The sequence below is a fragment of the Sorghum bicolor genome, chromosome 1, assembly GCF_000003195.3.
Source record: "Sorghum bicolor cultivar BTx623 chromosome 1, Sorghum_bicolor_NCBIv3, whole genome shotgun sequence".
In the NCBI taxonomy this organism is placed as follows: domain Eukaryota; kingdom Viridiplantae; phylum Streptophyta; class Magnoliopsida; order Poales; family Poaceae; genus Sorghum; species Sorghum bicolor.
Window position 1 is genome coordinate 74,800,659 of NC_012870.2, and position 23,242 is coordinate 74,823,900.

Here is a 23,242-nt window from a genome sequence, read left to right on the forward strand (position 1 = left end):
TTTATAAATATAAAATATATCTTTTTACAAATTTTTCTTAAAAAACATATACAATTAAAAATCAATCATATTTAAATTTTAAAAATGTTTTAGATCAGAAAAATATGAAACCAATTTTTAAATCAATGGTATTTAAGATAAAACTAATCATACACGTTTAAAGATAAAGTTGAATCAATTTTTTTTACCTTTTAAAATTTTGAATATAAGTTTTCAAATCTTGGGCCTGCCTCTGTCTCAAATGGTGTGTCCGGTTTATCCTAGGTCAAGAATCCTTTTTACCTTATATAGCTTAACAACTTATATTTATACCTCGGGACATTATAACAAAGTTCACACTGTGAGTGCGTATGGTCAAGCTCTGAATTTTTGTAGAAATACATCGTGTGATGAATCACAAATTTTGGGGTGTTACATACAAGGATCCTTTAGGTGTGATAAGCTATAATAAAGGCCCTATAGTTGTAACAAGTTGTGACAATGACCTTCTAGCTGTGAGAGGATACCTTAGTTTGGAGATATTAAATTTTAGGATATTACAGACAAAGGTCCTTTAAGTGTGACAAACTGTGACAAATGTCTTATAACTGTGACAAGCTATAATAAGGACCCTGTTACTGTGACAAGGGCTCTATAGTTGTGACAGGTTACCTTGGTTTGGATACATGAAATATGACCAAGACTATATTTTTACTTTGGTTTAGAGACATGAAATATTGGGGTGTTACAGACATGGACCGTTTAGATGTGACAAGCTGTGACAAAGGCCCTCTAGTTGTGACAAGCTATAATAAGGGCCCTGTAGCTGTGACAAGCTACGACAAGAACCCTATAACTGTGACAAGCTGTGACAAGAGCCCTATAGCTGTGACAAGTGTCCTATACCTGTGACAAAGACCCTATAACTATGACAAACTGTGAAAAGGGCCATGTAGATGTGACATGCTGTGACAATGGCCCTTTCACCGTGACAAGCTGTGAAAAAGGTCATAGACCTGTGACAAGCTCTGACAAGAGCCCTATAGCAGTGACAAGATGTGACAAGGACCCTGTTGCAATGCCAAGCTGAAAGGTCCTAATATGGCTAGAGGTGGATGGATAGCCTATTTAAAAAATTCTATAAACTCACTAGAGCAAGATGTCAGTAAATAACAAAGCAAAGCTTTTTGCTATAGCTCTAATGGGGTGTTTGCAAGCCACCTATCCAACAATTCTAGTTGCTATAATCACTAGGCACACAAGAGCTATGTCACTACAAGCTACACTAGTGACCTATGCTACACAATACCAAGTAAGCAACTAAACTAATTACACTACTTCGCGGTAAGTAAATGAAGAGGATGAAATATTTTATACCGCCGTGTAGGAGATGAACCAATCACCAATATGTGAACAATCAATCACCGGGAGAATGTCAATCAAACACAAATGAGACACTGATTTTTCTTCCGAGGTACACGAGCTTGCCGACCCGCTACGTCCCCGTTGTGTCGACCAACACTTGGTGGTTCGGCGGCTAAGAAGTGTAGCATGAACCTCGTCCTCACTAGGACACTGCAAGAACCTACCCACAAGTGTGGTAGCTCAATGACACGAGCAATCCACTAAAGTTGCCTTTGGCTCTCCGTCGAGGTAGACACAAAACCCCTCACAATCACCAGGAGATGCCCATGAACAATCACCAACTCGTACCAATGCTCATCTGCTGCTCCAATCCGTCTAGATGGCAGCAACCACCAAGAGTAATAAGAAAACCGTAGCCAAATCAATCCCCAAGTGCCACTAGATGCAATCACTCAAGTAAATGCACTTGGAATCACTCCCAATCTCACAAAGATGGTTAATCTATAAAAGAGATGAGTGGGAGGTGTTTGCTTAGGCTCACAAGGATGTCAAGTATGCTAGAATGCCAAGAGAGTGAGCCCTAAGCCGGTCAACAACTATTTATAAGCCCCTCAAACAAATAGAGTCGTTGGCTCTTTCACTGGACAGAAGTCGGGTGCACCAAATGCGCAGCCAGTGAGCCATCGGACGCTCGAACCCTGCATCCGGTGCTCAGAAGACAGCCATGTGTTCCCTAATTGAATCTAACATCTAACAGTCACTTTCAAACCACCAAACACGGTTAAGTAGGCACCGAACGCGTCCGATGCACACCGAATCCGTACGCAGAGAGAGTATTTTTCGCGCGAGGTCACCGGATGCGCCCCTCAGCATCAGACCCTTATTCAAAGAGCACTACAAACGCGCAGACATCGAATACGTTGAAATCCCTAGTTTGGTTTTGGATAATTGATGAAACCCTAGTACTAACCTTTATACTAAGTGTGTGTAGACTTAATGAGGTTGGTACATGCGAAGTGATGGAGCAAGAGATGATCATAGTGATAATCGTGATGACCACAAGATGATTAAGTGCTCAACTTGTAAAAGAAGAAAGAGAAAAACAAAACCCTATGAAAATCAAGGCAAAGGTATTGCTTAGGGTTTTGGTTTTGGTGATCAAGACACCATAGAGGGTGTGATCACATTTAGAATAAATAGTCGTACTATAAAGAGGGGAATTCTTTGGCTAAGCGGCTATCGAGTGCCACAAGGTGTCATTGTTCATATGCATACATGTATAACCTAGTGAGCTAAATTAACTCCTTTCGAAGAAAATGATTGTGAAAATACTAACACACTTGCACTTGTTGGTACATACTTGGTGGTGTTGGCACACTTTAAGGTGGAGTTTAGGTTCCTCTCAAAATGAAACACATATTTTCTAACGTTTTATTTGACAATTATTATTTAATTATAGACTAACCACGCTCAAAGATTTGTCTCGTAAATTACAGCTAAATTGTGCAATTAGTTATCTCTTTTATCTATATTTAATGCTTCATGCATGTGTTGCAAAATTTGATGTAACACAAAATCTTGAAACATTTTGGGAACTAAACAAGCCCTAAAACCGGTAATACAATGCAGCATGTACATGCTCAGCATTACTTATCTGGACCATCCAAATGTGCTCTGAGATTCGTGCTGCTGCACTACTCTCAACTGTGTTCACACTTATCCCAACTGTTTCACACATCTTGATACATATTAAACGGTGTAGATAAGGAATGCCCAATATGTACACCCCAAAAAACTGCTTCCCCCTAAAACAGAGGAACGCAATCCCGTGCGTTTCTTGTATTTGTATTCACCGACGCTGCACTGACACACCATATGTGGTGCGACACCAACGCTATTTTCACGGTTTCACCAATGCGAACCTGCTATCTCGCAGCTTTATTCAGACTTGTTTAGTTGTCAAAAAATTTCAAGATTTCCCGTCACATCGAACTTTACAGCACATGCATGGAGTATTAAATTTAGACGAAAACAAAAACTAATTACACAGTTTATCTGTAAATCGCGAGATGAATCTTTTGACTCTAATTAGTCTATGATTAGACAACGTTCCTAAGCTGGGCAGGCCTGTGAGTTTATCGCGGGAACAAGATTACACTACAGCGGGACGCACCGCCGGCCAAGCAGTGGTCCGCTCGAGCGTTTGGCGCCGCGCCGCCGCCTGAGACGTGTCCGTGTCCGTCCATATGCTTGAGCGCACGGCCGCCGTTCGCGTGCTGGGGGACGCTAAACCCCACGTTTTTGCGAGTGTTGAGACCACCGAGGCACCGAGCGATGCCGAGTCGTCGACGTGCGGCTGTGGCCTCTCTGCGGCAGCGGAACAGCGAATCTGCTCTTGGCGTCTTTGAATTTTGAGTGATGGGCCGTGGGCGCACCGCCCTTGAGAGCAAAACTGGCAGCGGGCCGTTGGATCTGCTGGACGCTCCCCTCTCTAAGCTGTAAAACGCAAGCCATTTCACTTGATTCATTTCAAGGTTACGCACTTACGCTTTGCCGTATGCTCTTGCAAAATCAGAATCTCTACATACCAGTACATGTATTGCTCAGCAAGGGAAGGGTCAGCTGACTTTTTTTTCTCCCTTTTTGAGAAAAATATCATTCAGGCCTTGTTTACTTCATGAAAATTTTTTATTTTCGCTACTGTAGCATTTTCGTTTGTATTTGATAAATATTGTCCAATCATGGACTAACTAGGCTCAAAAAATTCGTCTCGCAAATTAAAGGCAAACTGTGTAATTAATTTTTGTTTTCGTTTATATTTAATGCTTTATGCATACGTCCAAACATTCGATGTGACGGAAAATCTTTAAAAAAAATTGGATTTTTGGATGGAACTAATGAAGAACGACTTCTCTACCGAGCAGGAATTGAATAGACCACCATCTTCGCCGCTAGCTAGGAGAACTAGAGGGCTAGCAGAGGCAATGCTCCCCTCTCCAAGCACAGGGATTCATTTAAATACCTATATAAATATTGATATTTGTAGCATAAAAAGTATCAATTTTACAATTCTTTTTAAAATATGATGATTTTAGTAAAAAATAGTATACTTTTTTTAAAAAGGTTTTTCAAACATATCATTATGTATATTATATCATATTTTGTTCGACTTCTTTAATCACTGCCACTCATCTTCGCGGATCGAAATGCACGGCTAACATCACATGGACCACCTTCCCTAGCATTCATTGTCGTTGGACCTGAAGTTTCAAGAATGTCGTGTGGGCTGGCTCTCCCGTGGGTAAGAGAATTCAGCCCTAAGAAATAATGCGGTCCACCTCATAGTGAGGCCGAAGCAACGAAGCCCAACTTATTGAGCCTCCAGTCCACTGGGCTCGATTGCAAAAATACCTTGGCATGATCTGACCGAGCCTAGTAGCTGTCCTCGCTCAACTGTTACTGAAGTCTTATTTTTCTTTTTAAACTCTAAAACGGGTGAACCACTATCCTTAATTTTTAAAATAATGTATTTTACCTCCCTCAACTTTTGCGTAGTTATGTTTTTCCTCTCTAAACTACAAATCGGATAAACCACCTCTCTGAAGTTAAAAAACTGTTCGTTTTACCTCTCTGACTAGTTATAAGCGGTTTTAAAATAGGTTTTGTTTATTTATTTAGTTATTTTGATTGAATTTTTTTAAAAAATAATATTAAATAATAAGAAATTCATAAAACAAATAATTCAATTTTGTTGGACTCTACATAAGTAAATTTACACGGTGAATATATAACATAATATGCTTTAGTGCATTTTTTATGTAGCTTTAGATCTATGGTATTCAATATTTATTACATAGCTATAGTTTTTATGGTCTAATTATAGTAAAATTTTTATCATAGGCTAATTATTGTATATTTGAACTCTAGTAAAAATTTCATATCCACGGACTGAGCCGCGGAGAGGGCAAGCCACACCGGCTGGCAAGACGCATGGCGCTGTGCGCCCTGCTGCTGCTTTGGCACCAGCTTGAAAATCTCCTGCTTGAGCTCCGTCTAGCCCTCCTTCAACTCCTGTATCTTCGACAGCAGCAGCTCCTCCACCGCCATTATTGGCGGGACGCGCGGTGGTGTAGCAACGAAGCCGAATTTGGCGGCCAACTGTGCTGCCAAAACGGAAAGAATGAGGTAGGCCGTCGATGGCGTGAGGCAATTATTGGGCCGGGCTCATTTTTCAGGTGTTGCGTGGTCGCCAGCGAGCGCGACTGATTGGCGATTAGATTTTGCGTTTAGAGTGGAATTTGCCTTTGAAATATCCTATATGCAGTCTAGTCCATGGGCCCTGACCATTGAACCGCAGCCCACAAGCTACAAGTTAAGGCATCAAGGCCCAAAGGCTAAGTAAAGTAACGCTTCAGCATATCTCTAAACCTCTCTTGTTCTGTTGTGAGTTATGACTGCAGCTGTTCAACGAATCAGACCTTGCAGCCATGGCTGATGGCAGTCGAGGACAACTTGGTGAGGTGGGCATCCGCGGCGGAGCCACCTTGCCCTACTGGCCCTCGCCCATGGTGATGTGCCTCGGTGCTGGAATGCTGGCTTCTTGAGTAGCAAGGGTCCCCTTCTTTTTGGGTGGACTGGAGCAACCACCGCACCCCTAGGGCGGGCCCTTGCACGAGAGCGAACAGTGATGGAGCCAGGAGTCACCATCGGAGAAGAAAAGCACACGGAGCCTGTAAAGGTTGCACAACGGGATGATCTTTTTCGGCTTCTTCGGTATCCAAATGCACATACCGAATTAACCATACTTAGTTCAGTTACTTAGAACCTGAGATGTGAGATCGAAGCTTTCGATTTTGGTCACTTCCTTTTGGATCTCTATCATGTTGATTCAGTTTTCAGTCACTGGTTAATTATGGCTGCGACGACTTTACCACTTTAGTACTACATGGTGCATTAAAATTGCTGTTGAAAGCACCCTCCGCGGCGATTATATATGATAGTTCAGGGAGAATCAATATATGGTACCACGGTTCGAGGAGAAAATCATACACATCCAATAATCGAAAGGTGTGAAATACTGTAGAACTTTACCACCCAATGACGACTTTCGGCAGCCGAGTCGAGCCCACACTGCGGGCACAAGCATTTTCCACATGGCGGTCCAGACATCACTACAACTGACAAGGGCAAAGCAACCGATGGTTAACAGTTACGGAATAGAGACTAGTTTTGAACATGTTCGTTGTACCCTTAGTCATAGATCACAGTCACAAAAGAGACTTTGGTTGTGTGGTGCTGGTGCTCGCAGGTTGCCGCAGCATGTTGTAACTTTTAAGTCCACTAGATTACTAGTACATCGTCTATAATAACGATATTAAGATGTGCATCTTTTCTGTGAATTTGGGAGAAAGAAAAAGAAAAGGGAAAACCGCTGTGGAGCAGTTTGCATCATCCCGTTTGTTGGCTCAGCCGAAGCAGCCACTCTGATACGCAACTATAGCCTTGTTTAGTTCCGAAAAGATTTCGGATTTTGGTACTGTAGCACTTTCGTTTGTTTGTGACAAATATTATTCAATTATGGACTAACTAGGATCAAAAGATTCGTCTCGCGATTTCCAGCTAAACTGTGTAATTAGTTTTTGCTTTCGTCTATATTTAATATTTCATGCATGTGCCACAAGATTCGATGTGACGGGGAATCTTGAAAACTTTTTGCTTTTTGAGGTGAACTAAACAAGGCCTATGCATGAATTCTAGCTGTCTGAATGTACGATACGATGTGATAATGCTGCTTGATGTACAGAGTTGTCGCGTAGATCAGCACGATACAGACGAAGTTTCTCAATCGTTCAACTAATGCAGACACGTCAACCCTTCACTACCATTAGTAATGGACTACTAGTAGTATGGATAGACCTGGCAGAGACGGTGCATTGTCATTGAAGAGGCCGTGCAAAGGCAAATTAGCAGGCGTCTTTTTGTTTTTGTTTTCCTTCTTATTTTAAAGAAAAGTAGCAGCCGTCAGCTCGTCATCACACTATATATGGCACTTGGCCGCGCTCTCCTCAATACAGTGGCCACTCGTCACTTCGAGATCGATCTCTTCAGTCTTCAGCCACCACCCTCCCAGTTGGCCATGGTGGAGGATCGGAGCCCCAAGCCCATCCATTGCAAAGGTACTACTGCAACCTCCATGCTTTTTCTACTCGCCATGGATGGATGTGAACGAGATCCTGCTGTTAACCTCTACTAACCTTTGATGTCACCTCGCTCGGGGCGGGGCGTGCACCGAACACGCAGCGGCGGTATGCAGAGCCGCCGGCGAGCCACTCACCGTCGAGGAGATCGTCGTCGATCCGCCGAAAGCCTACGAGATCCGCATCAGGGTCATCTGCACCTCGCTCTGCCACACAGATGTCACCTTCTGGAAAGCTAAGGTAAGTACATTCGCTTAAGGTTATGTACCAAATTTACCAGCCATTTAGTAGTATTTTTTTTAAAACAAATCAGCGAAAATTTGATAGATGAATGGAAGCTCAATAGCTGAAGTTTAGTTTACTGCTCCCTACCTACCTGCTGCAAACACTAACCAATTCGAGTCTTTTTTTTTTCTATTCTTTTCAACTTTGTATATATAGGTGGCACCAGTATTTCCAAGAATATTAGGGCACGAGGCGTACGGGTATGCCCATCTTTTCCTTGTCCAGCGGAATCATGCGATCCTCGCTTGTTCTGACATATCTCTTTCAGCGATAGATTTTCCCATGTTTTTCTTTTAATTTAATTTAATTATCCACCCGGCACGCACACGGGGGTTGCAATTGCAATTGCAATGCATGCAGGGTAGTGGAGAGCGTCGGGGAGCACGTGGAGGACTTCGCCGCGGGCGACACCGTGGTGCCGACGTTCCTGGGCCAGTGCTCGCACTGCGGCAGCTGCACGTCGGAGCACAGCAACATGTGCGACTCGGTGCCGTTCGTCATCGGCCCCGGGATGCGGCGCGACGGCACCACCAGGTTCCGGGACGCGCAGGGGAGCCCGCTGCACGACCTCCTCGCCGTGTCCAGCTTCGCCGAGTACACCGTCGTGGACGTGAACCAGGTCGTCAAGCTCGACCCCGCCGTGCCGCCCAAGCTCGCCTGCCTCCTCAGCTGCGGCGCCGGCACCGGTGAGCTGCTAACGCCAGCTTTAAGTACCACTAGCTTAATTAATCAGTTGGTGTCTATTCGATCTACTGTCACACTGCTGATCAGTGACAGAAAGAACGTTCAATAATTCAGGGGTAGGAGCAGCGTGGAGGACGGCCAAGGTGGAGCCGGGTTCGACTGTTGCCATCTTTGGCCTTGGATCTGTCGGTTTGGCGGTAAGCCCCTGTCCTGCACGTATCTTAGTTATTCTTGTGTTAATCATATGCATGCGCTGTAACTTGTGGCGGTCACACACTCACACTTTGGTTGGCAGGTGGTCCAAGGCGCCAAAATGTGTGGAGCATCCAAGATTATCGGTGTTGATCTCAACCCTGACAAGGAGAACGTAGGCGAGTCGATCGATCGATATCCTTTCCCATTTCGTGACAGCAGATCAGCGCACGTACCATGCATTATCTAGTGCCAGCTGCTAGCTTGTTCTGTATATGTCAAAATTGAATGGAGAGAAGTAAAATTGTCCACTCCGCTCTTGACTACTCTTTATCGCAGGGAGATCGTTTGGCGTGACAGACTTCGTCAATCCGTCGCAACTGGACAACCGTTCCGTCATAGAGGTAAGGATTATGAATCCTAGCGTCGTCGCAGTCTTATCTCTTATCTGAAGGCAGCAGCAGTCCATCACCTGCAAATGCATCTTCTCTGTTGTTGGTTCAACTGCAGGTGATCGTTGAGATGACCGGCGGCGGCGTCGACTACAGCTTCGAGTGCATCGGCGTGCCGTCGGTGATGACCGACGCCTTCAGATGCACCAAGATGGTTCGTTATTTCGTTGTAACTAATTAACTTGTGAACCGACGAAGCCAATGCAACTTCGTGCAAGGTGTTAGTAACATCTGAAAGAAAGAAAAAAATTGGTGTCGGCAGGGAAAGGGCAAGACGATCGTGCTGGGGCTGGGAAGGGACAGCGACCAAGTGTGCCTGCCGTCGCTGGAGCTGCTGTTCGGCAGGTGCGTCATGGGGACGCTCTTCGGCGGGATGAAGCCCAAGACCGACATCCCCATCCTCGCCAAGAAATGCATGGACAAGGAGCTGCAGCTGGACGCGCTGGTTACGCACGAGCTAGGACTGCAGGAGATCAACACGGCCTTCGACCTGCTCCTGCAGGGCAAAAGTCTGCGCTGCATCATCTGGATGGACAAGGACAACAAGTGATGGACAACAGGGGCGGCGCGCCCCGGACCAAACCTGTGGCTCTGAATAAATTTGCCGTCTTTCAGTTTGGCGATGCGATGCGTCGCTGAAAACTGGTGCTACAAGCGACCAGGAGTATCTGTTCCTGAAAGCCGACGTTACTCTGGTGTATCAGTTTCGTTTCGTTGTCTGAATTGATTAATTATAACGTATTTGTTACTCATGTCATGTATCGACATCACTACATGGAACAGCTGCTATATCGCTCATTCGAACATCGTATGAACAGCAACGTTCAGAACTATATTCTTTCAAAACGTTCAGAACTATACTAAAAAAAAAAGGCAAGCTCCCAACTCCCAAGCCGACCTTCAGGTGGTATACCCGCGTGAGAGATAGACACACAGCATGCGAGTGAAAAACGTGTGAAAAGGCATGGTTTGAAAATACTGTTTACTGATTTATTTTAAGAAAAAAACATTATTCGCTGATAGAAAAAATACGACTTATAAGACAAGCGCTCCATGAATTTCTCGTGCTTGAAAAAGTTAGGGATCTTAGGAGGATTTGAGTTTCAAAAGGGGCCTTAAGGTATGAACGAGCTCGTTGGGCGCTGATAAGCAGCTAATATTTGTTTATCTATAAAATCAAGATATATGGTGCCTACCTTGGAGTCAAATCATTAGAATACATGGATAATGTTAGCGTGTGCTTTCATACTCTACTCAGTTAATTAGGTTAAGCCAAGACTGAGAAATGGTGATAGTTCAGTTAGCTTACTTAGTACTCCCTCTATCCTAAATTATACTCTCTCAGTCCCAAATTATAAGTCATTTCAAGAATCTTGGAGAGTCAAAGTTTTCAAGTTTGACCAAATTTATATAGCAAAATAATGACATTTTTGGTACCAACCAAGTATCATTAGATTCTTTGTTAGTTATATTTTCATAGTGTACCTATTTTATGACATAAATCTTTATATTTCTCTTTATATTTTTTGTTAAACTTGAAAATATTTTGACTCTCCAAGATTCTTGAAATGACTTATAATTTGAAACGGAGGGAGTAAGTCATTTCAAAAATCTTGGAAAGTCAAACCATCTCAAGTTTGACCAGATGTCAAACTTGAGATGATTTGACTCTCCAAGATTCTTGGAAAGTCAAACCATCTCAAGTTTGACCTTATGTACTTTCTCTGATCCAAAATAACAACATTATAGGATTCAAACTTTGTCCCAAAATGGTTGTCATTCTCATTTTTCAATGCACATTTCTCTTCTCCTAATACACTTTTTTACAATATATTTCTATCTCTCCTTGTTTTCTATGTGCCACACCTTTTCACTTCTCCTAAATTCCTATGTCCAAATCTGAAGCTTCAACTATTTTATGACGAAGGGAGTAGATGTTTACCAACAAGGACATGTAGCCCTTATACTTACAAACATCAACTGTACAACCAAGTAGATAAAAACAAAAGTATAAATATGGGATATGAATGTAAACGAAATGCAGAACAAAACAAAGATGCAAGAAGTTGTTTCTCGAAGTCTAGGCTCACTAAAGTGAACCCTATCTCCATTGAGGAAACCCAAAGCAACCCAAGGGTTAAGTTAAGTCCAGGTCTCTTTTAACCACTTTCCTCTTTTTATTAGCTTGATCTATTTTCCTTCTAGAGGCAAGATCACAGCCATCGTAAACATCCCATGTTACATACTCCAGAAGATCTAGTGCTCACCAGGAGAGGCCTAATTGTCTAGGAAGCATTGTTTGCAAGAGTAAAAAATGCTCCATGAGTTGTTTGACATAGCCACCAAGTGCTCAAGGCTTAGGATTTCTTAGAAGTTCTTTAACACACCAAATTTCTTGACTCAATCCAAAGGTTCTTACTCAAATTACAAAAATCCCACAAACTGGAGGTTGGAGAGAGCTCTACTGCCTTCTGAAATAGTTAGAACATGAAAGGCACCAACAACTTGCCAATAGGGGAGGAGAGGGGTATAAATACCCCCACCAAAAACTATTGGCATTGGAAACTGACTCGACCAAAACTGACATGCCAATTTCAACAAAATGGGACTAGTTAGTTTGCATGAACTCTGTGGAACTTCCATACACATTTTGCCTAAAGATTCACATAAATTTTTTTATTGAGCACTCTCAAATGCATGTTAGGGGTTTCTCTCATTTTCTCATAATGATTTTTGAGCACATTGGCCTTGTCTTTCAACGAACGATGCATCCCCTCTATATAGTGCGGCATACCTATACTCAAGATACAAAGATATGCAAAAAGATCCCACCATATATGAGCCTCTATGTCTTTAAACTAGTCGTCACTTGAACTTTCACTTTTTGAGGGCTTCCAACATTGCATGCATGGGAGCAATAACCCTTGAGATAGTTAGAGCATCTCTAGTAGGGCCCCTAAACACACTATACCCTACTTCTCAGGGGTGGAACAAAAAAAATAAGGTCCAACATGCCCCCATCGTCAAGCCCGTAGATCTAGGAGTCACTCAAATAACACTACCTAAGCTTCTCCCATGGTTGAAGTAGGAGAGCCTATGGTTAATTTTTTTGCACATCTATGCGTGTTCATTCCTCCTCTCGTAGCCACTTATCATCCACACTCTAATGACAATTGACTTTCAATCATTAGATTAGCGACCTCCATGCTGAGATCCCAAATCCATTGTGCTTTGCTCGAGTGTCGTCCTCCCCTATGCCTGGCCATGAGGAGATCCACATCATCAACATGGATGGCCATGATGAGGGTCATGATGGCATGGGTGGTTGTGAGGGCCTAATGGTAGCAGTGTGGAGGAACTTGAGGAAACATACCCATTGGATCTATGGAATCCAGAAGAGCACGAGTACTCCATGCACTCCATGTAGAAAGAAAAAGGAAAGGAAGGAGAAATAAAAACATGCCCATCAGATCTAATTGACTTACAGGTCTTGCATGTCATAAATAAGTAGGGGTTGAGGTTTTAGGGCTAATTGTTGGAGTTGTGGGATGAAATGAAGGCTTGCCCCATCTCATGCAAGTACAGTCCTTGATTTAGGTAGTATTTGTTGGAGATACTCTAACTTAGAAACTTTGTGACCATGTGATCAAGACACACTTAATTTTCATCCATAAGTAACCACAACATATGATTCACATTACATGATTGTTGATGGTTTCATGAGTTTCTTAGTGTTTACCCAAGTACTTATTTTCTTTACCCTAACCTTGTTTACTCAGTGTCAAGTCACCATATGTTTCCATTCTTAAGTTAAACCTTGTGTTTGTGTCAACAATCATTCATTTGGGAAAAACATTTCTTTATTTGAATAATCATCAAGTGGATGACATCTTCATAGCGCCTTTCTTGATCAACATATGTTGCGAGCATGGTTAGTTGTCATCCATATGTTTCCTTAAGGCATACACCTTCCCTTCTCGAAACATATCTCTACAATTGATTGGATATCCACTTATCATTTTTTAATACTAGTATCATCATTCTCTTAACTAAAAACAACCCTACGAGTAAGTCCATTGTGGGAACCACCAGTGAGGTTTTATTGTTCGTTATGTTCCTCTCATTCACCCTTCCTTCAAGCATCAACACTAGATATATATTTGATTCGCGAAGTGCAATCTTCTCGAACCATTTTCAGCATTTGCATAGGGTCTTCAGGTAGTGCTAGTAAGTTAGGAGAACTGTTTGTTACTTATTGTTTGATACATCATACATAGATGAATTTTGGAGGATCTTGACCAACACACACTATGCTATTCTTTCATTTATGCAAGAGGTGTGTTTGTGACTAGACCCTTATACCATACAAGTAACTAGATCATATATGGACTTTAATTTCTCTATCTTTGGATGGACAATAAAAGGCAGGTAGACATACTTGTACGTGTTAGAGGTACATTAGATCCAAGGACCAACAAGGTGGCTCCTTGATACTCAAAGTTTTGCTATTAATTAATTAAATTTCTATGGGCTCTTTAATCAAATATTCTGTCTTCAAATCCAATATTAACTATCTATTATTTTCTAATTCTATAATTAGCTATTTGTTAATTGTGTCCAACATGAATTCCTTATCTAGTACTTTTATTTGTAATTTGTATATAAAGCCCACTACTCTTCTTATCCATTTTTAATTATGACGAAAGTCAATATATATTAATCATATTTTGCATGATGCTGTTATATTTATTCCTGATTAATGCGATACTACCACCATTCCCAAAAAAGTGGTGTTTCAAGGAAAAACATAGATTAGCTAAGAGCATGGCTAATAATTAGCAAATTTATAAAAAAGATATCAATATTTCTAATGGCAAATAGGTGTCATTATATTTTTATGGTACGCATTTATAGTGTTATAATTGATACTTTTTTTATATGAATTTTATCAAACCGTACATAATATGACTAAAGGCAGAATTTGAGTTCCATCCTTTTTAGGTGGAAGTTTTTTTTTTTCTTTTTGCAGCAGATGAGATGGACAAGAACTGAGCATAAATAAAATTTTTAAAAAAGAAAAGTTGCAGAGAGTCGACGACGGCAAGTCGAGAGCATCTTCCCCACGACGCCAAATCGCGGAGCGGCGGATCACCCAGTTGTTTCCTTCCACGGACAACAACGCTGTCAAGGAAGAAGAAAAATATAAAAGAAACAGAACGTCTGAACTGTAGAGGACAAAGCTCTGGCCATTTTATATATATCGATGCCTGCTCTGGCTCTGGTCTCTCGCAACCACACCGTGCGCCCTTCGAACGCATCTACTGGGCACCACCGGCGAGTCTTCTGCATCCTCGATGGAGAACCATGGCCCCAAACCAATCCGATGCAAAGGTATGCAGCTGGATTCTTGAGCTCTGCCGCGTCAGTTTGGATTCAGCTGCCTTATGCGTTAGGCTTATCTTAGTAGTGTTTTTTTCTCACCGTAAATCAGCGAACAATACTTTAAATTATGACTTTTCATATCAGCAAACATGTGGCTTCGTCTTTCTCCCTTCCCAGCGGCCTTAGTCTAACCAGTCGTCGCTTCCCTTTCCGGTGACGAGCAGCGGCCGTGTGCAGGGCCGCCGGCGAGCCGCTGGCCATCGAGGAGATCGTCGTGGACCCGCCCAAGGAGCACGAGGTCAGGATAAGGATCATCTGCACGTCGCTCTGCCACAGCGACGTCACGTTCTGGCGCATGAAGGTTTGGCTTTCCTGCAAATCGCCGGCCATCGACCTTGTTGTGGCCCTCACCGCCGTGGCCTACACCGCCTCACGAGTGTCGTATACTTCGTCTGTTTGTGTGAACTTTGCAGGATTTCCCTGGCATTTTCCCCAGAATATTTGGCCACGAAGCCTTCGGGTGAGTGCTCGCTACACAGTTCCTTGCCGCACAAATTTTTTTTTCCCCTATTGGTCACTCAATTTCAACAGCGTTCGTTGACAAAATATGCCGTGTCTTTGTGTTTCCCGCCGTCGACTTTATCAAAACTTGGGCCTTGTTTAGTTCACCATAAAATCCAAAAAGTTTTCAAGATTTCCTATCACATCGAATCTTACGGCACATCCATAAAACATTAAATATATACGAAAACAAAAACTAATCACACAGTTTGACTGTAAATCGCGAGACAAATCTTTTGACCCTAGTTAGTCTATGATTAGACAATATTTACCACAAACAAACGAAAATGATACAGTAGTGAAATCCAAAAAATTTTCATATCTAAACAAGGCCTTGAAGGCTAGAGTGATGTTTGACGTTGAAATGCTACATGTGTGTCGTCTTTCGTGGTTGTCTTTGTAACTGACGCTTCATAAAAGAAAAACTATATAGCATGGAAAGTTGAACTTTGATGTATACTGCTGCTCACCAATTCACATGTACAAAGTGGACATAATGCAATTGTCAAAAGGTTCCGATAAACTAAGCATAACCAGTTTCGTCAAGAAACACTAAGTATATAAGGGTGATAGAAACTATGCACATTTTTCATAGCAATTATTAATATAAAATTATCTATAGAAACTATCCTCCACAATGGAGTTGTCTTTGGGTAATAAATACACTCTCTTTTTTTCAATGTCTCCTTAATCTCTTCCTCTGATGCGCTCTCTCTTCCCTGCTTCTCTCTGCCATCCCAAGCACAGTGACAGGAATCCTATGCTCTCTCTTCCCCCTCGTTCTCTCTAGAACCAAAAGCAATGGACACAGGATCTGCAGCAACGTGTGTGTGGACGGTGGCTGACCAGCGTCCAGGCACGCGAGCTACACGCCACATCCATTGCGCCTGTGCATCCTCCTCTCGAGTCGATCTCCGACCTCTGCGCGTGTGTGGGCGGTGGCCGGCCGGCATGCGTCCGTGCACGCGAGCTACAGGCCACATCAGTTGCGCCTGTGCATCCTCCTCTGAGTCGATCTACAGCCTCTCCGACCTCTGCGCGTGTGTGGGTGCCTGGGCGGTGGCCGGCCGGCGCCACGGGCAGCGCGGACGAACGCGACGACACAGGCGAGCCTGGCCGTCACGCGTGACCGCGGCCGGTGCGGGCGAGTGCGTCAGGCAAGCTACTGCGGCCGGCACGGGCGAGCTTGGCCGTTGCAGGCGGCTCGAGCGAGCGCGTCCGGCAAGCGAGCACAGCGGCGCAGATAAGCGCGTGCGAGCCCGAAACGGCTGGTTTCTTCCCAACGGGAAAATCCTCGTTTCTTCGTGCCTCGATTCAATCGAAGACGTCGTTTCCCTACGAGGAAACAGTTTCCTCAATTTTTTTTTCTCTTTTCTTATTAATTAGACTGCCACATCAGTATTTTGCTTAGTTGGCAAGTCATTTAATAGAGATAGAAACCATAATTAATTTTCCATTGGGACTGCCCTAACCAGTAAATGACATTTGCGTTAGTACCGCGCGCTCACGCTTCGGCGAATTCTGACGAGTAACAAGTTGCACGGTGACGTTGGGTACTGTAGTGAGTAGTGAGATATCATTGAAGTTAACTCAGAATTGACTGCACAACTGAAAACCTGCATTGTTTAGCTCAAGCTAAGTCAACTGTCGAATCTCTTAGCAAGAGGACGTCAGCAGCGTTAGTGTTCATATTAGGTGGAATGTAGTGTATTTTTTTCTGTAGCTGCAAACCAAACAACATTTGCTACTTATTCCCTTTTTTGCAGGTAATATAAAATACCCTACTGATTAAAATCAAGAGAAAAAACATATCAGCTTGTATATAAAAAACTTGGCATAGTTCGGGGTGTAAAATTTTAGGGTGTCATATCGAGTGTTACACAGTGGTGTCGCATGGAGTGTTCAATACTAATATAAAATAAATTACAAAATTTGCAAGATGAATTTATTAAGCTCAATTAATACGTCATTAGCACATGTGTTACTGTAGCCTTTATTATCAAACCATGGACTAATTATGCTCGCAATATGTGTAATTAGTTATTTTTTAGTCTATATTTAACACTCTGTGCATGTGTCTAAACATTCGGTGGATAGGGTGTAAACTTTTGGGGAGGAACTAAACAAGGTTGCGCGAGAGATGGGTTGTTTCCATACAAGTTGATTTTTTTTTCTAGTTACATTAGTGGTTCTTGTTTGAAAAAGAATCTTAGTAGTATTATTAATTAAATTATCACATCGCCAATAATAACTAGTGGGTACAATCTTTTTTCTAAAAATATACATACCCCTAATATTATAAAAGACATTAAGTAAACTCCAAATTTGCTAAATAATCCACATCCATCGCTATGAAAAATAAATGAAATAACCCTTTAAATCTACATCTAAATTGTCTACCTCTACAAAAACATAATTTAAAATAATCCCTAAATTTTCATCTAAATTTTCTACATCTTCCATTGTGAAAGATTATGCAAATTTGCCTAAAATTTACTTTTCAATTGCCCACAAACACTATTACAAAAGGATAATTAAAAAAATCCTTTATTTTGTTTCCGAATTAACCTCCTCTGCATTATAAAAATAAAATACCCCTCAGATCTGTTAGGAACTTCAACTGAAAATGTGTTCGAAGCAATTGACATGCCCCCACCAAATTTGTTTGGAATTTGAGAGATCCATGGCAGTAAAGGAATTGATGCATTCCTGACATAGCTAAAGGACTAGCGGCTTAGTGGATTGTCATCAGGAGCCTGCTAATCGGAACCTGGTCACAAGCTGATACTGGCATGCCTGTGCAGGGTTGTGGAGAGCGTCGGCGAGCACGTGGAGGAGTTCGCCGCGGGCGACGCCGTGGTGCCGACGTTCCTGGGGCAGTGCAGCGAGTGCGTGGACTGCAGGTCCGCGCGGAGCAACATGTGCTCCAAGTACCGGTTCGCGGTGCGCCCGGGGATGCCGCGCGACGGCACCACCCGGTTCAGCGACGCCCAGGGGCGCCCGCTCCACCACTTCCTGGGCGTGTCCAGCTTCGCCGAGTACACCGTGGTGGACGTGAACCACGCCGTCAAGGTCAACCCCGCCATGCCGCCGGCGCTCGCCTGCCTGCTCAGCTGCGGCGCCTCCACTGGTTGGTGCCGCAGATGACACATTTGCTTGTTGCTGTGGCGCATCGTTGGTGATATTTAACTCGATCGGACCCAAGAAAATCGCAGGTGTCGGAGCCGCATGGAAGCTGGCGAAAGTTGAGCCTGGATCTTCGGTCGCTATCTTTGGCCTCGGCGCTGTAGGATTGGCGGTTAAGTAACACATTCAGAGCTCCACGTTTTTCTTCATTTATTACTACCAATATGTACACTACTCAGAAATTCAGAGTTTGACACCAACACTTAACTGAGATTTAACCTCTGTCTAGTATTCAGCTGTCGTTTCAAAAAGCGAAGTATTTAGTTGAGCACAACTCGTAGTATATATATCCTCCTTGATGACAGAATAGTTATTTTTGTATACGTAGCAAAAAAAGAGTTTCTTCACACTGTGATTGTAGCTTTCGTCTTCTACAAATGTCAAAAAAAAAAGTTTTCTGGGCACTACAATGCTGAATACTAATATTTGAAATTTTGACATGTAGGTAGCTGAAGGAGCCAGGATTTGTGGGGCGTCAAAGATAATAGGCGTGGATATAAACCCTGATAAATATGAACTTGGCAAGCCTTTTGTTTCTACCTTGATTGAGACTGTTCTGAACTTCATTACTTCAACTTCTTAAATGCAAAGTTCTGACGCACTTCGTCCACTGTTTCTTCCTGCAGGCAAGAAGTTCGGCATGACACATTTTATCAATCCAAAAGAACTTGGCGAGAAACCTGTCTACCAGGTGATCACCCGTGTTCTTGCCATTTGCATCTCATTTTTTTTAGTAGCAGTAGGGGTGATCTTCCCCCAAGTGCCCATCTTTTAATCACATTTTTTCTCTCTCAGCCTTAACATCACATCCTGTTTTGGTTGTCAACAGGCGATCGTCGAGATGACTGACGGTGGCGCGGACTACTGCTTCGAGTGCATTGGACTGGCAGCGCTGATGAACGACGCATTTCAGAGCTCCCGAGAGGTATGCACACTACACTCGTGGCGCCACGCTGCTACTTGAATCGATCTTGTGTTATGAATGCCCTACCCTTTTGTGTTTATTTCGTTCAGGGGTGGGGCAAGACGATCATTCTTGGAGTGGAAATGCACGGCGCCCCTCTCGCTGTCTCTTCTCATGAGATCCTCCGCGGGAAGTCTGTCATTGGGTCCATGTTCGGAGGGGTGAAGCCTAAGCAGGACATTCCCATTCTCGCAGACAAGTACCTGAACAAGGTACAGCTAAAATCAGACATACCGAGCATAGTGTCACCATTATAGTTCCAGTCTTGGCTTTGTATGCATGGACTCCTGGCATTTTGTTGCAGCGATAATCTTTCTTGGTTTACCTCTGTTTAGGAGCTGGAGCTTGACAAGTTCATAACCCATGAAGTTGGCCTCAATGACATCAATGAAGCTTTTGACCTGCTGCTCCAAGGGAAGAGTGTCAGGTGCACCATATGGATGGACAGGTGATGCAACTAGAGTTTCGGAACCGAACGTGAAGCTGCGCTGTGATGCTTGCGCCTCTTTCAGTGGAAATTAATGGTTTAGCAGCTGCCAAAATAAATGTTCTCTGTATTGTGCATTCGAGTTTTCCATTCTTTTTCTTTACGTTCAAATGTCAAACTAGACCTGATTAACGTTCCCACATTTTAAATTGCGGCTCTATCTAGTTATTTTTCACAACCTGCCATTCTTGATGAACATTTTTTGCCGTTCTTGATGAACATTAGTAAAGTATTAATGATGGACTATATGTGTCATTGATATAGTAAACTCAACACAGCACGTCTCTATCCCTTAATAGAGGAACTCACCGTGAGGAATCCGATATCGGAGCCCATTGATATCCCTAATTCTATGAGGCTTTGTAGCACACGTGAAGCTCAATTGCTCCAAATATAGTAGTAGTGCTTATATGTACAAACTATAGCTGGAGCCACCAGTTCAGGCAGGATTGCAGGTAAACATATCATTCGCTCCAAGTTTAGATTGGCATTCCACACCACAGGTTTAGCAAAACCTGCAAATCCACGCATGCATGCGACGACGTCCCCCCTTTTTATCCTCTCCTTCCTCGGAATGCCTCAAATTTTAGCGCATTTCCACTCGCCGATCCCTCCAGGGTCCAAGATCCCTTGCTCCGATCGCCGTGCAGCATTTCAAGAACCGCTCAATCCGTCGAGGACGAGATGCAGGAAAGCCGGCGGGACATGGATCATCAGGTCGCCCAGCTTCGGGGCGAGCTGCGCAAGGTGCGCGACGAGCGAGACCGCGCGCACCGCGTCCTGGAGGTGACCGACTGGAAGGCGCTGGCTTCGGCCAATGACCGCACCGCGATTGAGACGCTCGAGGCCGATCTCGCCGTGTCGCGGGAATCCGAGAAACGGATGCTCGACTCGCTGGCGACGCAGACGAAGCAGCTGGAGCTCACCAAGATATCGCTCGAGGAAGCCAAGCTCCAGATCGCGTCGCTGCAGGACACCGTCCAGAGGCTGGAGGCCGACAGAAGCCCCCTCGCCACGACGCCGAGGAACCGGCGCGACCGCGACATGCAGAGGGTTCACGGCGAGCTGCGGGTGGCCCTGGCGGCGGAGGAGAAGAGCAAGAAGGCGATGGAGGAGTTCGTGCAGGCGCTCAAGGAGGTGAACGCGGAGCTGCACACGACGAAGCAGCAGCTGGCGCGCGCGCAGCACGAGGCGGAGTCGGCCAGGCTGGACGCCGACCGCCTGCACATGTCGGCGAAGCGCAAGGACGAGAAGCTCCGGGCGCTGTCGGACGAGGCGGCGCGGCTCCGCGCCGAGGCCGAGGAGTCGTTCACCACGTGGCGGGGCAAGGAGGCCGGGTTCACGGCGTGCATGAAGTCGACGGAGGCCGAGCTCGACGAGGCGCGGCGCGAGAACGCGCGGCTCCTCGAGTCGCAGCGCTCCTGGCGGGCCGAGGTCGCCAAGCTACGGGACATCCTGAAGCAGGCGGTGAAGGACACCAAGGTGGCGAAGGAGGCGCTGGAGGAGGCAAGGAGCGAGAACGCGCTGCTCAAGGGCGTGCTCGGCGACAAGGACACCGCCGTGAAGTGCACGAAGCAGGAGCTGGAGTGCCTCCGGATGAGCGAGGCCGCGGCGCGGGACAGCGTCAAGGAGCTGCAGAGCATGCTCGTGGCGACGTCGTCGAGCCCCACGGCGGCCGCCGCCGCCGCCGCGGCTGCAAAGCTGGAGGCGGAGGAGTGCCAGACGCCGCGTGTAAGGGTAGGACCGCCGGGGCTGGAGAAGTACCCGTCGGACTCGAAGATAAGTCCGCCGGCCGGAATCACGCGACCGCGGCGGCTGTCGGAGACATACGAAGGTTCGGCGTACGACATATTTGGCACGATGGACGACCAGAAGGGTGTTGATTTGGGCGTGTTCTCGTCGATGCCGAGGTTGCCTGCCCGGCGGCGGGTGGTCCTTCGCAAGGTTGGCAGCTTGTTCAGGTGGAAGAGCTTCACTAACAAATAGCCGCTGGCTGGGAAACAGGGCAGTGGCAACTGGTTCCTTTTTTGCTCTCCTAATCTTGAGGGTGCTCCTGGATTCTTGTGTGGTGTATATTACTGTATTGGAGTAGTATATCATATCTGTGACATCTTAAAATTGACCAGTGTACACCGTGTTGAGAATGCGCAGCTGATAAGCTCAGGGTGAAACTGAGGAGTGTTGAAGGTGTCTACAGAAGTTGGATGGGAATCCAGGGCACTGCCCACCGGTGCTCCTTTTAGAACTCCGAAACACGGGAATAACGCATGTACACTTATACTGCCTCTATTTCAAATTATAAGTCATTCTAATAATCCTGAAGAGTCAAAGCATTTTCAAATTTGATCAAAAATATAGAGAGAAATATAAAGATTTATGTCATAAAATAGGTACACTATAAAAATATAACTAACAAAGAATTTAATGATACTTGGTTGATACCAAAAATGCTATTATTTTGCTATATACTCCCTCCGTCTCACGATACTAGGCGCAACTCAAAAATCACAAAGACCAAGGAGCAAACTAATTAGCGCGTGCTCCTAAAAATTTCTCTTGGGTTCCATCTCCATTTTAATGCATGCAACGTTTCTTCACGGCGCCGTTAGCCAAAACACCGAGCTACTCCCATGCATGCCTACACGCAGATGCAAATTACGGAGCTCATCTAACGGATGGGAGTAAAACGAGGAGGTATAGCAATCTGCAGTAAATTGTGCATGCAAAACATGCTACTGCACTAGCTGTTGCATGCATCGGAAGAGTCTGGCGCCTTGTATCCTGGGACTCACTGAAAAAGCAGTTGCGCCTAATATCTTGAGACGGAGGGAGTAAATTTGGTAAAATTTAAAAAACTTTGACTCTCTAAGATTTTTGGAATGACTTATAATTTAGGAGGATGGAGTATTTATAAATATATGTAAACTAATTCATTTATATAAAAACGTAGGAAACAGAAAAAATCCAGCATCTCAAAGAAGGCTTTAGCTCGGAGACCACAGATGATAATTCAGTGTCACTTTGGAACGTAGAATTTTCTTAGGATTTATGTAGGAGTTTCAGCGAAACGAGTTCATTTCTATAAAAAGGAACACCGGAGACGGGAGAGGGGGAGATCCTGCATTTCCAAGGAGACCTCAATCCAAAGCGCATGAATGTAACCTCTTTTATTTTTGAAAGATCTGCTATCGGCTTTCATTGATAAGTGAAGAATAGTTACGAATACAAGTTCAGGTGCAAGTAGCGCCACCCCTCTTTTTGCATGGTTTCACAGAATTTAACCTAATCTCAGTGGAACCCTCACCGGAGCCAGAGAGGACAGATCTCAAGAGGCAATCACAGTAGCAACTCAAATGCACAAAGATCGAGTGATTGTAAGCACCACAAAAGACACTAGCAAAATTTCTAATTCCCAAAACTTTACGTGGTTATTATTTAACCATCACTTGACAGTCCAACAAAATTCGAATTTAGCAAACGGATTTTATTACATTTTATATGCCCGGGG

The 23,242-nt window shown here is 44.2% G+C and overlaps 2 protein-coding genes and 1 pseudogene across 2 annotated transcripts; all 3 read left to right on the forward strand.

The window, feature by feature from the left end:
* Positions 7,282-9,958, forward strand: LOC8057637 (alcohol dehydrogenase-like 7). The gene is made up of 9 exons (XM_002465684.2): positions 7,282-7,520; positions 7,645-7,781; positions 7,983-8,026; positions 8,187-8,512; positions 8,625-8,707; positions 8,806-8,881; positions 9,042-9,106; positions 9,213-9,308; positions 9,417-9,958. Exons 1-9 carry the CDS (start codon positions 7,388-7,390, stop codon positions 9,702-9,704), a joined length of 1,248 nt encoding a protein of 415 aa, XP_002465729.2. The 5' UTR covers positions 7,282-7,387; the 3' UTR covers positions 9,705-9,958.
* On the forward strand, positions 14,375-19,912 carry LOC8081917 (alcohol dehydrogenase-like 7). The gene is made up of 10 exons (XM_021450847.1): positions 14,375-14,545; positions 14,761-14,897; positions 15,010-15,056; positions 17,902-18,227; positions 18,313-18,395; positions 18,729-18,804; positions 18,910-18,974; positions 19,113-19,208; positions 19,298-19,459; positions 19,583-19,912. The coding sequence occupies exons 1-10, from the start codon at positions 14,509-14,511 to the stop codon at positions 19,697-19,699; spliced, it is 1,146 nt and encodes a 381-aa protein (XP_021306522.1). The 5' UTR covers positions 14,375-14,508; the 3' UTR covers positions 19,700-19,912.
* On the forward strand, positions 19,741-21,945 carry LOC110432619 (annotated as a pseudogene).